This window comes from Oryzias melastigma, unplaced genomic scaffold (assembly GCF_002922805.2).
Source record: "Oryzias melastigma strain HK-1 unplaced genomic scaffold, ASM292280v2 sc00260, whole genome shotgun sequence".
Classification (NCBI taxonomy): Eukaryota; Metazoa; Chordata; class Actinopteri; order Beloniformes; family Adrianichthyidae; genus Oryzias; species Oryzias melastigma.
In genome coordinates, this window is record NW_023416894.1 from 88,412 (window position 1) to 104,892 (window position 16,481).

The 16,481-nt window shown below is 40.5% G+C and overlaps 1 protein-coding gene across 5 annotated transcripts in view; it reads left to right on the top strand.

The window, feature by feature from the left end:
- cpz (carboxypeptidase Z) overlaps positions 1 to 16,481 on the top strand; it is a 39,781-nt gene that overhangs the window by 16,793 nt on the left and 6,507 nt on the right. For 4 of the 5 annotated variants that reach the window (XM_024264761.2, XM_036210839.1, XM_024264760.2 and 1 more), the window contains exons 2-7: positions 1,816 to 1,873; positions 1,949 to 2,271; positions 2,343 to 2,558; positions 4,496 to 4,731; positions 12,082 to 12,243; positions 12,319 to 12,477. In XM_024264761.2, the coding sequence (XP_024120529.1) occupies positions 1,816 to 1,873; positions 1,949 to 2,271; positions 2,343 to 2,558; positions 4,496 to 4,731; positions 12,082 to 12,243; positions 12,319 to 12,477 (1,154 nt within the window). The remainder of the gene's footprint in view (positions 1 to 1,815; positions 1,874 to 1,948; positions 2,272 to 2,342; positions 2,559 to 4,495; positions 4,732 to 12,081; positions 12,244 to 12,318; positions 12,478 to 16,481) is intronic. The other variant, XM_024264759.2, reaches the window with a different exon arrangement.

A 16,481-nucleotide genomic window follows, 5' to 3' on the forward strand; every position in this document is an offset into this window, starting at 1 on the left:
TGCCAAGCTGGGAAGTGTAACATCTTTTTGTTTATAAGGATGTCTGGGTTGTTCCAGATGGGTGTCATTTTACACGGTACGACTGAGGTCTTAGACACTTTGAGAAAATCCCACCAGGCTATTAAGGTGGTACTTATGTTAATATCATGTTTTTTTATTGTTTGGCTGATAAATGGTAGATCTGACAGGTTGATCTTTCCACATAACTTCTGTTCCAAGTTCATCCACGAGTTATTTTCAGGATTATTTCTTGACCATTTTAAGATGTACTCTAATCTGTTGGCAGTAAAATAATTGTTGAAGTTTGGTAATTCTAACCCTCCACATCTTTTTGCAGATTTTAGAGTTTTAAGGCTGATTCTTGCTGGTTTATTCTTCCATAGAAAACTGGATATGGCTGAGTCTAAAGCTTTAAACCATTTTAGTGGTGTTTAGGAATCATTTAAAATAAATAATTAAATTTTGGCAAAATGTTCATTTTTATTGTGACTACCTTTCCCATGAGTGACAGGGGCAGGTTGATCCACCGGGTTAGATCATCCTGAATGCTTTTCAGTAATGGGTTGTAATTTAGCTGCACCAGTTCTGATAGTTTGGAGATAAATGAACACCTAGATATTTGATATTGCCTGATTTGACCGGTATTGAGAGTGATTGCTCAGCGTTACTGTTAAGTGATAATAAAACTGATTTATTCCAATTAATTGAATAGTCTGAAATGGGGGAGAGTTCATTAATGATCGTTCTCGTTTCACTTATAGAACGTGATTTATGTAAAAAAGTAACATATCATCTGCATAAAGACTAATTTTATGATTGATGTGTTTTGTTTTAATTCCTTTAATGTTGTAATTCTGTCTTATTGCTGCAGCCAGAGGCTCAATAAATATTGCAAAAAGAGAGTGGACAACCCTGTCTGGTTCCTCTTCCAAGAAAAACCCTGCCGGACGAAAAATGATTGAACTTCTTATTAATACCATAATTCAAATGTTGATATACTTTATTGCACATTTAACCACAACAGCAAAACAGTAGAAAAAACAAGAGAGTTATTCTATAGTTTCCTTTACCTGTTTGGGTGAATTTGATCATTTTTAGGTATGTAATAAAGCAGAAAAGAAATAAAGAGAATCTAAGAGGGAAGAAATGAAACATTGCGGAGGACTTGAACCATTTACACTTTAGTAAAAAAAATAAAAAAACACTAGCTTCATTATCCGGACAAATACAAGCACTAAGAGTTAAACTTTACCCCTAAAATTATGCCTTTTTTTAACTTCTCATGACGACAAACTTTCTCAAAAAGGAGCTAGAGTGGAGCGCGGTTAGTCAGGAATTATCGTGTTAACAATTAAAAAAAGGCAGTAAATCGAAGAATACAAACACTTGAAAGGTTAAACTCCTAGGGAGTTCAGTCTATTGCTTCCTAACTCCTCGAGCATTATTTTGAAGCTAATTGGAGAAAACGTCGGTTTTAAGTTTGTAGATTTTGAACGGCGATAGTGAGCTCACAAATGTTTCCCTTTTGACCACATATATTTTCCCAAAATATTGTGAACATTTAATACATAAATCATCGACTCAAGCTGAACAAAGCAATATGACATAAGACACGAAAACTTTCTTGGCAAAGAAATCTTAATGTTTACTTTTGCAGATTCTTCTAATAATGACAGTAAGTCCCAGGCGACAGACCTAAACTTTTGCCATGGAGATAAAATCTAAAATTTTAACAAGAGGTTTTTTTTTTTTTTTTTATGAATTTGTCACATGCAACTCTGAGTTGATGTACATTAAACTTTTTTTCTTTTATAGCAACAGCTGCTTGCACAGAGCTGAACCTGGGCTACTGTAATGACTTGGATTACTCAAGGTGGGCCTCTCATTAGTTTAAACCTTTGTAACTGCTAGACACCTGAATGCGAGTTAAACCTCAGGTACTCCACAGGACCATCTTTCCCAACATACTGGGCCACCAGAGTCGCGTGGAAGCTGAGTCAGGAGCAGAGTATCTCCTCCTGAGTGTCATCCACGGCCTGCTCAACAGGGAGTGCTCCCCTGAGATCCGCCTGGTGGGCTGTTCTGTGCTTGCCCCGCCCTGCCAGGACAACAAGATGGTCAAACCGTGCCACAGCACATGTGAGGTCCTGAGGAAAGACTGCTCCCATGCCTTTGAGGCCATCGAGATGGCCTGGCCCTATTTCTTGGACTGTGACCGCTTCTTTGCCAGTGATCAAGAGGGCTGTTTTGACCCCCTGGCAGGTCTGAAAGGTAAACTTTTCAGACCGTTGACCTCTGGGTGACCCCTGCCCCTCTCTAAGCTCCTACTGTGTTGCTTATAGCTAAACAGGAACTTGCACTGGCCAGCCTCTCACCTGTGGAGCCCAGTACCATCATCCAGTTCACCTACACCTCCAACTCCCAGATGTACAGCCTCCTGAAGAGGACAGCCGCAAAGTGTTCCCATATCTCTCACGTTTACAGCATCGGGCGCAGCACTGAAGGCAGGGACCTGCTGGTCATCGAGTTCACCAACAAGCCAGGACAGCATGAGCTACGTGAGTAGAGGAGACTGGAGTGACAGCTGAGAGTTCTGATGTAGCTTTTTGAAAACAGATCTGCTTCCATTCACTTTCAGACTGTAAGTTAAAATTTGGACTGATCTTCTCTTTTGTAGCACTTTTCTACCTATTAGTACTGCTTTTATGCTGCTTCACAACTATTCATTCGCTCACACACCGATGAGAAGGTGGGTGGCTGTGCCTCCTAACCAAACCCGCCAGAAGTAGCTTAGGCCTTACAGGAGTTTTTCCGTACAGGTGCTGTACAGAGAAGCAGCAGTATCTAATGCTACAGTCTCAACTACAACTGCCACCATGCGATGTGGAGGCATCTGCAGAATCTTCAAGATTTTATGATACCGCCAAACTTTTTTGAAAAGCATTGAGATGGTCATAAATGAAGATGGCAGCAGTCAGGGGGTAGTCAGGCAACAATCAAGGAAGCAATCAGGCGACATGCAGAAGTGCACGCTTTTACATATTGTACCTCTGGGCTACTGGGCAGCTAAGCCGGTGACACCTGATGTGGTTGCTGTCCAAAGATGTTTAGCTCAGTGACCCTCAGGCTGTCGTCTGATTTTGTGATGGCATCATTCTTGCCTGTCACTGGACTGCCACAGTGGGACTACGAAAAGTGTGCCTGAAAGGCCACTGACCAATGTTGACTTTTAGAGAAAAACTGTCCAATCACTGTAAAATTTGAACTTTTTCCTGAAACTTCTATGACCACAGCGTGGAGATTTTAAAGAAAATGCAAATAAAATGTAACTGCCTCCTCCTGATGACAAATGCTGCTGTGTGGCCACCTGCTGAATTTGCTATAAAAACTTGCACTAGACCAAAGCACAGTGGCATTATGGGGCATATGACCATAGTCTTAAAGATAACAAAGGTATTGCAGTAAGTACGGCCACCTTAATGAACGTAAATGAAGATGAAATGTACCATTGTGGTGTGTTGTAAGTGTAATTTGAAGCATTCATAATGATAATGTAAGTTCCATACATTTATTACATACAGTGAATATTGTACGCACAGGGTGTGCACGTGATAAGTAAGTATCCATAGGACACTTAGGCCTAATCCGAGTTCTTCCCCTCTCCCCACCCCTCCATTTGTAGGGGCATTTGTTGTTTAAGTGGCGTCTGAAATATTTTTTTTTAAATCCTACCCTCTACCCTCTAAGTGGGTACAGAGCTCTCCGTCACGAGGGTAAACTGCGTCGTGCTGTACCGCAGGGGCAAAGCGCATTTCTTCACGTGGGTGCAAAATGCTATTGTCCTTTTATATAAGAAATCCGTATCATCATTTACAGTATTTTATCATTTTTTGGTTCAAACTAAAAACAAACAATTACTTCTTTTACAAGTGCAAAAGTGTATTTGCTGATCATGTTATTTTTATGTATGATTTTGTTTTAAATAACACAATGCCATTTTAGAATCAATCAAATGAGGATAAAATCAACATATACAGCCTTGACAAATATTTACCACAATTAAATTAAATGTTACAAAGTCAAATAACTGATGTAATACTAGGACACAGCTGAAACTGTTATAAGTACGCAATTGAAAAATAATATACATTTTATGAATGTTTGTTGCAGCTCAGCTCCAGAGTTTGGCATCTGTTTAATATATTTGCTTTAAGTCAGTCTATTTTGAAGCAGCAATTTATTGTAAAGTTATTCTAATATGCAAAATACAATGTTTGAGGACATACCTATGATCAGGTAACTGCTAGTCCTTTTCATTCTCAGTGGTCAATTAGCCTAAAATTAAAATAAAAAACACGTTCTGAAAAAGGAAAAAATGTATAAAATAAAAGTACATTTCACAACATCTGTTTCTCGTCTTATTTTTTTTGAAAACCTATAAAACTGTGATATCCAAAACTATCTTGACAGATTTCTGTCTGCTTCTTGTCCTCAGTGGAGCCAGAAATCAAGCTGGTGGGAAACATGCACGGAAATGAGGTTCTGGGCCGCCAGCTGCTCATCTACCTGGCCCAGTATCTGTGCTCCGAGTACAACCTGGGGAACCAGAGGATCCAAACCATCATTAACAGCACTCGCATCCACATCCTGGCCTCCATGAACCCTGATGGTTACGAGCTGGCCTCCTCAGAGGTAGAGGATAACAATGAACAGGACCTCCACAACCAGGAAGTAAATATTGTTAACAGAAACAAAGACAAACCGCCATTATCTGCTCTCAACTGCTCTCTCTGAAGTCTGTCCTGTTCTAGCTGCTGAGGTGGAAGGTGGGCGGATGTCCTAGAAGTTTCCATTTGCTGTTTGTCTGTCAGTCCATCTGCTGATCTCCTCAGAGTGGTAACATTACTGCTTCTGCATTGGACAGAGGAGAACCTTTGGTAGAACATGCTCCAGTCAATACGGTCAACTCAGTAGACTCACAAAACTCACAATCCTGCATCCTCGTGTGGCTGTCACTCCTTTTTCAAGAACCTGCAGTCAATGTTGGACTTAGCAGTTTAAGGGTCCTAGGTACAAAATAACATGGGGCCCTCTGCAGTTATCACTTATCTAGTTTAAAATGGAGAATAACTTCTTCATTGGTCCACTAGTAGGCAGAATCTATATCAAAAATCCAAACGTCTTGATAAGCAGCTTAAACCTAAAATCATTTCAAAACTGCCGAAGCAACCTGGATGCTGACACTGATCAGGAAATACGCAAAACTAAGGCAAGGCATGTTTATTTCAGAGAGAATTCAAAGTGCTTTACATAAAACATTAAAAGAAGCAATCAAAAGAAATAGTAAAGTTGTGATCATTAAAATAAAAAAATAAAAATAAATAAATAATTTAAAACAAGCATAGATAAATAGTGCAGATGTAAACTTTTGAATACATATTAATCAAATGCAGCTGAGAACAGGTGAGTCTTTAACCTGGATTTAAATACACTGAGTGTTTCAGCAGATCTAATGTTTTCTGGAAGTCTGTTCCAGATCTGTGGAGCATAGAAGCTGAATGCAGCTTCTCTGTGTTTAGTTCTGACTCTAGGAACTGATAAAAGACCGGATCCAGATGACCGGAGAGGTCTGGCTGGTACATACTGGGTCAGGAGGTCAGTCATGTATTTTGGTGCTAAACCATTCAAAGCTTTATAAACCAGTAACAGAACTTTAAAGTCTATCCTCTGACAGACAGGTAACCAGTGTAAAGACCTCAGAACTGGACTGATGTGGTCTACTTTCTTGGTCCTTGTGAGAACCCGAGCAGCAGAGTTCTGAATAAGCTGCAGTTTCCTGATGGATTTTTTTGGTAGTCCTGTAAAAACACTGTTACAGTAATCAAGTCGACTAAAGATGAAAGCATGCACTAGTTTCTCCAGGTCCTGCTTAGACATCAGATCTTTAATCCTTGAGATATTTTTTAGATGATAATAGGCTGATTTTGTGACTGCCTTAATATGTTTATCAAAATTTAGGTCTGTGTCTATCACTACACCCAAGTTACCGGCCTGGTTGGTAGTTTTTAGTTGAATAGATTGAAGTTCTGTAGTGACGTCCAACCTTTTTTCTTTAGCCCCAAAGACAATAACCTCAGTTTTGTTTTTGTTTAATTGAAGTAAGTTGTGACACATCCAGTCATTAATGTCCTCAATGCATTTACCAAGAGCGTGTACAGGGCCTCAGTCTCCTGGTGTCAGTCTAATATATATCTGTGTGTCATCTGCATAGCTATGGTAACTAATGTTGTTGTTCTTTATAACTTGGGCCAGGGGGAGCATGTAGATGTTAAATAGAAGTGGTCCCAGGACGGAGCCCTGGGTACTCTGCATCTAATTTCTATTGGCTCAGATGTGAAGTTACCAACTGACACAAAATATTTCATGTTTTCTAAGTGAGCCAGTTTAGTACTGGCCCAGTGAGACCCGCCCAGTTTTCCAGTCGTCTGAGTAGTATTGTGTGGTCGACTGTATCAAATGCAGCACTGAGATCCAGTAAAACTAGCACTGACATATTTCCACTGTCTGTATTCAAACGTATGTCATTAGTCACTTTGGTCAGAGCTGTTTCAGTGCTGTGGTTCTGTCTGAAGCTGGACTGGAAGACATCATAGCAGTTGTTTTTTAATAGGAATTCATTTAGCTGATAGAAAACAGCTTTTTCAATGATCTTACTTAAAAATGGCAGGTTTGATATCGGTCTGTAGTTGTTCATTTGTGTTTTGTCTAGACTGTCCTTTTTTAGGAGAGGTTTGATTACAGCTGTTTTCAGTGGTTCTGGGAAAACACCAGATGTTAAAGACAAGTTGACAATCTGGAGCAGGCTGGTTCCAGGAACTTTGAAACTTTTTTGAAAAAGCTTGTGGGTAGAATATCCAGACAGCAGGAGGAGGAGTTCAGTTGACATAGAATGTCCTGCAGTTCTTTACTGTTTATGGGTTGAAACTGAGCCATTTGGTTTATACTGGTTTCTAGTGGATAGGGTTCATATCCTGAACTTGTAGTTGATGAAACAATTTGTCACAAATAGGCAGACAGCTGGTTCCACATGCAGCAGGTTTATTATCAGAGCTAAAAATCCTCAAGACTAAGCAGGGTCAGACAGGCAGAGGTCATACACGGGCATGGGATCATCCGAGACGAGAGAGAAGAGTAGTCAGAGTCCAGGCGAGGGTCGGGGGCAGGAAATCAGAGTAAGCAGGGGTCAGGTCCAGGAATAAATGCTCAGTGTTGCAGGCAGGGTGGCACAAACAAAGCTTCGCAAAGAGTGACAGTGTGGAGCCAGACTATATACTGAGGAGGTGATGAGATGATGGGAAACAGCTGACGATGATGAGTCCAGGTGAAGGCAGATGGTGAGGTCAAAATTCTGGTGAGCGCTCTCTCTGGTGGCTGGAGAGGGTAGCAGCAGGTTGTTCCATGACACAATTGTTTGTCTAATGTTTTTGATTTTGTCTCTGAAGAATTTGGCAAAGTCATTACAGGCTTTGGTGGAGTAAAGTTCTGGTGCCACTGACACAGGGGGTTTTGTCAACCTGTCGACTATATTCAATCAATCAATCAATCAATCAATCAATCAATCAATCAATCAATCAATCAATCAATCAATCAATCAATCAATCAATCAATCAAATCCTTTATTACTCCCACAATGGGGAAATTCTCTCAGTGGTGGGCAGCAGCCGCTGGACTTCGCTCTATCGCCCAGAAAAGACACATGAGGGTACAGGAAAGTTGTAAAAAATCAAGTATCTTCAGCCCGTGTCGCAGGAGGGCGGCATGAGTTAAAAGTACAAGCAAAAATACATCAACATTGAAGCACATTAATTTCACGAGACAAAAAGGTCCACAAACTGACTCCCACACGTCCAGCCTGGTGGCAGCTGTATGCGGTCGCAAAGCGCTCTAAGGCACAGTCAAGGGGGGGGCCTAGAAGAAAGAGTCACCAAGGCTTTGAATTCGTGGTGAAGGTCATGGGCAGGGGAGGAATGCAGATTACCATGACGACGGGCTCAGTTTCTCACACCTTCAGCGGAATTGTTCTGGTAAAGTCAGCGGGGTTCCTGATTAGAGATGTTTGTTTGCTCGCAGACAGACAAAGCTTCTGTCTGCCTGCTGAAGTCCAGGTGCTGCGTTATGGCGGAGAAATTCACAGATCTGGTCAATTTTCTTGATTCCCTCCAAGTCGAGCCGACACTCGCTCCATGATGGTTTCCAGCCTTCCAAGGGAGACTTCGATGCGATACACGCGGGCAGACAGAGCGTCGATCTTGGCCTCCAGTCCATTCAATTTATCAGTCTAAGTCTGTACGTCTCTCTGTGTCCCAGCGCAAAGCACTCCCAGTCCGCCTTTGTCTGAGAGCCACTTCGCCACGTTACAGTACATCCAGGTTCCACCAGTTCCAATCAGCAGAAAGCCAGAGACCAGTAATCCAATGATGTAAACGTCTTCAACATCTTCGAGAGAGAGTTGCGACAGGCAGAAAATTCTCCATATGCCCCAAGGATCATTCACATATCCAGCCGCAGACGTGCCCCCTGGGCAGGTGGGATCCGCTTTCCCACCTTGCATGGTGGAGAAAGTTTGGTCAATCGTATTCGCAGCCCAGCAGATCAGATCCATGTTTCTTGAAAGTGAGAAAAACAGAGAGTAGTCACAGTAGGACTGGGGAGACGAAAAAAAGAGCCTTGTTAGGGAGATAGATAAGGGAGCTCAGAGAAAAGCGTCCGCTCTTGGTGAGTGCCGGAAGAAGAGAGGTTAAATAAGGCCCGAGCATTATGGGGGTTTTGGTAATAATTTCAGAAAAATAGGACTTCCTTGCATTGCTCAGTTGTAAATTATAACTGAAGTTTCTCTTTATCGTAATCAACCTGTCGTTTAGATTTTCTCCATCTGCGTTCATATTTCCGACATTCTCTTTTTCCATTCTTTACGAGAATGGAATTTCTCCATGGAGATTTTTTCCTGCAAGAGATCACATTCAGCTTACTAGAAGCAATATTATCCATGATATTTGACATGTTGAAAATAAAGCTATTAACAAGTTCATTGACTGAATCCCCTGAGAGGGGAGGAGTCAGAGAGAAAATCTGGTTGAACATCTCTCTAGTATTTTCAGTTATATACCGTTTTGTGATCTCCTCCCTCAAAACATTTGTGTGTACTGGAATTGTGGTCTCACAGAAAACACAGCCGTGATCAGACAGACCTAAATCACATACAGTAACCTTAGAGATGTTCAGACCTTTGGAAATCAACAAATCAAGAATATTCCCTCTGTTGTGTGTGGGCTCTGTTACATGTTGAGTCAACCCAAAATTGTCCAGAGTGTTTATCAGGTCCTTAATCGCCTTGTTCTCAAGATTTCCATAATGGATGTTAAAATCTCCAGCCATGATTATACAGTCAAAATCAAGATAAATTACAGACAGCAGTTCACTAAACTCAAGGTTAAATTCTGGACTGTATCTAGGGGGGCGGTAGATATTTATAAATATGGTTATGAGTGAGGCCTTCAGCTGTAGGGCTACATATTCAAAACATGGAAAGTTTCCAAAAGATAACTTTTTACACTGAAACATTTTATTGAACAAAACTGCAACCCCCCCGCCCTTTCTGCTTGTTCTTTCCTCACTGATAACACCATAATTGGGAGGAGCTGACTCTGTGAGAACTGCACCCCTGCTATTCTCATCTAACCAGGTTTCAACTAAAAACATAAAATCAACTTTGTTCTCAGTGATAAAATCATTAATTAAAAATTTTTTTCCTGCTAAAGACCTGACATTTAAAAGTGCTAACTTGAGAGGTCTAGGAGTAATAATATTTTCATTTACCTTCTGTTTCTGGAAATGCGCAGAGGAAATGTTTACCTCTCCTTTGTTTGCGTTTTGGCCAGATTAAATTCCTCCTGTTAGTGACAAGTACAGAAACGGTGTGTGTTTCTACAGAACAGGATCCCAGGTTTTTCTGGAGAACATCATGACTGTTGGTATTTTCACAGCCTGGACCCTCAACACATCAAACATCTGACTGCAGGTACAGGATATGACGTTGCACAGGAGAGGGTGGGGCTTTATGTCGTCCCTTCGGACGTTCTGGGGACAGAGTTATGGGGGACAAAAATGGATTAGACAGAGGGGTAGATCGAAGCCCAATCCCGACTCGCTCCATCATGTGCTCGGTGAATTTCAGGTGGGGTGAAGAGGGTGAAGAGGGGGAGGGGGAACCGTCAGGAGTTTGTTGGTTTGGGAGGGTCTATCGTCCTCGTTATTTTTCCTCTTCCGGTGCTCGGAGGCAGGTTTCCTGTTTTTGATGTTTTCCTCGTGTGGATCCAGTCTGTGTCTGGCCTTGACACTGAGATAAATTTATCTCAGTCTTGGCATGACGCAGGAAGTAAAAAGGATTGGAGGAGAACACTTTAACTCCCAACTTGTTTAAACTGAATCCATTTTCTTTAAAGAGATGTTTGCGTTCTCAGGAAATGTGAAAGTTGTTGATGAAATGAATTCCGGTGTCAGCACATAATAAGCCACATAATAAGCCACCTGTTCAGTGTCAACACCCTGCTGAATCTTTCTTCTCTTCCTCGAATTGTTGGAGGTTCTTATCAGTCCAGTGAAGTCTTGCTTTAAAACTTCAGATTTTTGCTTGGACACATCATTTGACCCTGTGTGTAGTACAATGTTTTGTACTGTCGGATACTTTGCCACAGTTTGCAGTATTCTCTCCTGCATGTCACTGACCATATCGTTTGGAAAGCACAGGACTTTCTGTGGTTCCTGCTGCAGAACCACTGAACATCTTTTATACATTGTAATTAGTGAACACATTTATTTTATTAGAAGTAGACTATACAGGTCATGACGGCATGCGAGGATGATGATGGGTGAGGCACTTCATCACCTTCCTCCCCCGACCACTGAGCCTATCCAAACCCACCGAAATACTGTTCATCCACTAATGCCGTTTTTACCCTCAAAAGGTGCATTCACACTGAACGCGATTCGTACGGCAGAGGTGGCAAGCTTGGACAGTACAGGCACGCTCTGAGGTGAGTTGAAGCCCCATGGCGCAAATTGAGTGATGGGCGCAGCATGAAGGTCTGCCAGCAGCTCGATTTAAGTGGCAAGGCATGAATTGGGCAGCATGGCCAAAATGTAAATACCTAAAGTGGGACAGGCTGCCTTGTCACATCAGCCAATCAGGAACTCAACTTTGGGCATGTGACGTTTTCAGTGACGGCGGGATTCACTCTGGACAGATCACCGGCTTTCACTCTCGCGGTGGTACTCACTCGCTCAATAAGCTGGCAGACAGCGAGACACTGCGGTGTGCAGAGGGCGCCGGCTCTGGTCTCATTGAAAAAAATGAAAAAGGTCTCCTAATTTTATTTTTCCCCCTCAGATTAACACTAGACAGTCAGCCTTCAAGCTCAGCCACAGAGACACACTAACACAGCAGAAGTGACTGTCATACAGACAGCCCCCATTGCTGGGAAAATCTTTGAATAATAATCATAGCCCAAATGGATCCTTGATTTTAAGAACAGGCAGCATATAAAAAGATGACGAGTTGGGGACACCCAAACATCAAAAAGTGATGCGGAGGGTCCTTAACCGAACGTCAATATGTGGCAACTTAGGAGTGAGAACGTGTCGAAGCATCAGGTTTGAGCGTTTGCCTCAGGGAGAAATGGTGGATGGAGAAATGGTGGATGCTAATGATCTTCAGAGCAGTGGACATCCCTCTGGAGTGCCATTGTGTCTCCGCTCTGGACCTGCTGTATCACCACCCCCCCCCGCCACACACACACAATCTGGTGATTCAGAAAAATTCCTTTTTGTTTGCATGAAAAGCAAATGCTACATTACCTTGTAGTGACAGATACATGGTCTTGTCTACTTGTTAACAATGAAATTGACCCAAATAATGTTTCCCTTTTCATGAATTCCTGACTAATTCCATTGATCAAACTCACCTTTGACACCGTCCCCCCACCCCCGCGAGTGTCTCTGGCTGATTAACTTTGAATGTTTCAGGGACACTTGTTGAATGGTTGGACTAATGGTCGATCCAACGCCCAAAACATTGACCTGAATCGCAACTTTCCGGACCTCACCTCCGTCTTCTACAGGAACAGGCGCAGCCGTCACTACAGAACTGACCACATCCCAATCCCAGATGGCTACTGGTTTGGGAAAGTAAGATGACATTTGGTAACTTTTAAGAGAGATTCTGTGGATGTCAAACAGCTCCATCCCTTCTATGAACTGTAGGTGGCACCAGAGACCTATGCAGTGATGAAATGGATCAGGTCCCTGCCTTTTGTTCAGTCTGCAAGCCTCCATGGAGGAGAACTGGTGGTCTCCTATCCGTTTGACTTCTCCAGACATTCACAGGAGGAGAGGATGTTTTCCCCCACACCAGATGAGCAGGTACTGATGTTAGAAAGAACATATATACTGCTGCCTCTGACTGTCTGTGAGAACTGGCCAGAGTGAGTGTGACGTCATCCATAGATAAGGCTTCACTTCCGGCTCCGATCCAATGAAGTCAATCCAGTCAACATTTTGAAGCCAGATGGGGTAAATAAGCAGTGATTGGTCCAAATTCAGGGGTCTTAAATAGGGGGGGGGGGGCTTCAGCTGAAGCACCTGTACACAGCACAGAGTGCAAGAAGGTGAGAAGCTAGTTGTGACCAGTGGTTGTGACCAGGGCTAAAAGAAAGCTGGTACGGTCTGGTACTGCGTCCCGGCATAAGATCTAGTGGAGGAACACACGGCTGTGGGTCCAGTATTTGCTGCTTTAACTCTCAAACAGAAAAAGCTGCAGGCTGATGCCACTAAAACTGTGACTGCACTTTATCTCATCATTTTAGTGTTTTTGTGTTTTTTTTTTTTTTTTTTTTATTCTTTTCATTGTTCTTTGTTTCAAACACAAATGAAAATAAAATAAGAATTAAAAAATTTCAAATATAAGAATTTAAAAGTACAAAAATACAGAATAAGCATAAGGATCTAAAAATACAAATATAAGAATTGAAAAATACAAATATATAAGTAAAGCAAACAATGTGCTTGAAAAGGAGTGGGTAGAAGAAAATTCTTTTGTGGTCCCATACCTTTCTACAACATTTTTTGTTAACGTGTCTATTTACAGTTTTTTTTTCTCAAAACACATCAAATTTCTTTTGATTAAATGTATATACAATGACACTTGTGCATGTTTATAATGATCATGTCAGTCCTTGTAAAGATTCAGCAGTGACAGTTTGTATGTTTTTTTTAAATATACGAAAACTTTTGCTTTGTTTTAACCCATTCCATAAATCCACACCACAAAATGATAGGCGCATTTTCTTTTTTGTTGTACGAGTACATTGTTTTTTGAAATTCAGCTGTTTTCTGAAATGGTATCCTCAATCTCTGTCCTTGAACATCTGTTGTATGTTTAATGGAAGTAAGTTGTTTCTGGCTTTAAACATAATGAGGACTGTTTTAAGTTTCACTAGTTCCCCTAGTTTTAATAAACCAGACTTTAAAAACAGTGAGTTTGTATGTGTCCAATAGTCCACACCATGAACTATTCTAATAGCTTTTTTTTGTAATATGTACAGAGATTGTAAATTTGTTTTGTAAGTATTTCCCCAAACTTCAATACTGTACTGTAAATATGGTAATATTATTGATGAGTATATTAAGTAAGTATTAAGGAAGGGCATCCGGCGTAAAAACTCTGCCAAATCACTGATGCGAAACAGTGGGTACTGTTACGCTGTGGCGACCCCGAAAGGGATAAGCCGAAAGTGAACAACAACATATTAAGTAAGTATTAAGTATATTAAGTAAGCGCGCTTTGTAAGTCAGTGTATGACGTGTTTTTCCCAACACTGCAATGCCTTTGGCCATTTTGGTTCTGACTTGCTTTATTTGTGGCTTCCAGCTTATTTTGTGGTCCATGATGATTCAGAGGAACTCGATTTCAGTTACTCTTTCTATCACGGGATTGTCTATAACAACTTTGATTTCTAAATCTGCAGGGATATGACAATTTCCAAAGATCATGTATTTTGTTTTGTTGACATTGAGTGAGAGTTTATTTGTATCAAACCATTGTTTTAGTTTCCTAAATTCTGTGTTTACAGTTTTTATAACTTCTTTAAGACTTTTCCTGTGGACACTATACTTGTGTCATCAGCATATAAAATTTATTTAAATTTGCTTGATACAATATGAATGTCATTTATAATATAAAAAGCTTTGGACCTAAAATTGATCCTTAAGGAACTCCACAGTTCAAACTTAGCAGGGATGATTTAAAATGATCCAGTTGTACGAACTGCTGCCTGTTTTTAATGTAACTGTTTAACCAGTTTAATGCTAGTCCTCGTATTCCATGTCTCTCCAACTTTTTTACTAAAATGTTGTGATCGATGGTGTCAAAAGCCTTTTTTAAATCAATGAACACTCCAACTTTGAGCTCCTTATTGTCTGTGCCATTTATAATTTCTTCTGTTAATTGCGTAATTGCCATGGAAGTTGATCTGTTTTTTTCTGAAACCGTATTAATCATTGGACATTAGCTTATGTTTTTCAACAACATTTTCCATCCTTGTGACGAATACTTTTTCCAGTATTTTTGAAACTTGGCAGAGTAAGGACACTGGTCTGTAATTCGTGAGTTGATGTTTGTCCCCTGATTTGTGTAATGGAATTACTTTAGCTATTTTCATTTTCTCTGGAAATGTGCCTGTTTTGAAAGGATAAATTGCAGATGTAGGTTAATGGGTAAATGGCATCAATTACCTTTTTTACTACTGTCATATTAATTCCATTACAGTCCGTGGATGTTTTGTTTTTGAATTGTTTAATGATTTCTAGAATTTCTTTTGCTTCTACGGGTCTCAAATAGATGGAGTTTGGATTTATGTGGTGTTCAGCAGTTTCCTTTTCAGATTCATTTGTATGATTTATTTCGTCAGCTAACTTTGGTCCTATTTTAAAAAAATATTCGTTAAATTCCTTTGTCATGTCCTTAATATTGTTGCATATTTTGTTTCTGCTTACTAAAGAGTCTGGATCATTTGTTTTCTCTTTGTGTTTTCTAATAACAGTGTTCAATACTTCCCAGATTCCTTTAGTATTTGAATAATTTTTTTCTAGAATTTTGATTTATTTTTTTCTAGAATTTTAGTTTTAGTGTCTTGTAGCTACGAAATGGGATTTACGTTCCTCTCTCCTCTAACATTAACCACTAATTCTGTCGCTTCCCTAAAAAAACCTACTGAGCATGTGTCGCATAGGGTACGTTTGATTTGTTCTCCGCGGAAGCTCAATTCATTTACAGTCAATTAGGAATATTTCAATGAAAGTTGGAGGCTGGTTTGTTTGTGTTTGTGATTCAGTTGTGATTCATAGTTCAAGATAAAACAAGAATGCTATGGTAGGAGGGAAACTTGCAGAAAACAAAGGAATTTTAATAATAATAATAATAATAAAAGTTATTTGTTTGGCACCTTTATTGGAACCCAAGATCGCTGTACGTAAAATAGTGACCAAAAAATATATGAATAAAAATACAGCATTCAAATTCATAGTAATATATGCACTTATAAAATAGGCCATGGCAAGTAAGTTATGGATGGAAATAAGCAAGTTGAAAAAGATGAGTTTTTAGTTTCTTGGAGAATTGTGGGAGAGAGCAGATGTTTCGGAGTTCAGGGGGTAATGTGTTCCAGAGCTGGGGGGCATAGCGGCTGAATGGTCTGCTCCCAATAGTGACGAGTCGAGCAGTAGGGACAACCAGTTGAAGTGAGGAGGAGGATCTGAGGGTACGGGTGGGTCTGGCGACCTGAACAAGGTCAGACAGGTAAGGAGGGGCAAGTTTGTGGATGGATTTAAAGGTCAGGAGAAGTATATTGTCTGGAATCCGGTGTCTGCTGCTGAACAGGTGTGATGTGTTGGATACATGGTGTTTGAGTGATAAATGCTAGGACGTTTTATTAGTAAAAGTCCTTGAAAAAATAGCAATGCAGAGAAGATTGTTCAAAAGGAAGATTCAGAGTGAGGAGGAAGACTTACAAGCTAAAATCAGGAAAAGTGCATTTGTTGCGTATATCAAGTTCTTTAGTGCAACATTCAATTAAAAATTTGCTTTTGTTTTCAACAAATTGGAATAATTGAACATCTTCAGTTGCCAGATTTTTATTATTGTCTGTTTTGCTTTATTTACCCAAAAGAAAACATCAGAGCCAACTGTTTACTAATTTGGATTATTAGTCAATGAAGGTTTTCTGTTGTCTTTTTCTTTTCCTTTCAGCTTTTCCCTTCAGGGGTCCCCACAGCAAATCAGTTTCTTCAGCATCCTCCACTCTAACACCAGCCACCTTCATGTCTTCATTCACTGCATCCATAAACCTCCTCTTTGGTCTTCCTCTAGA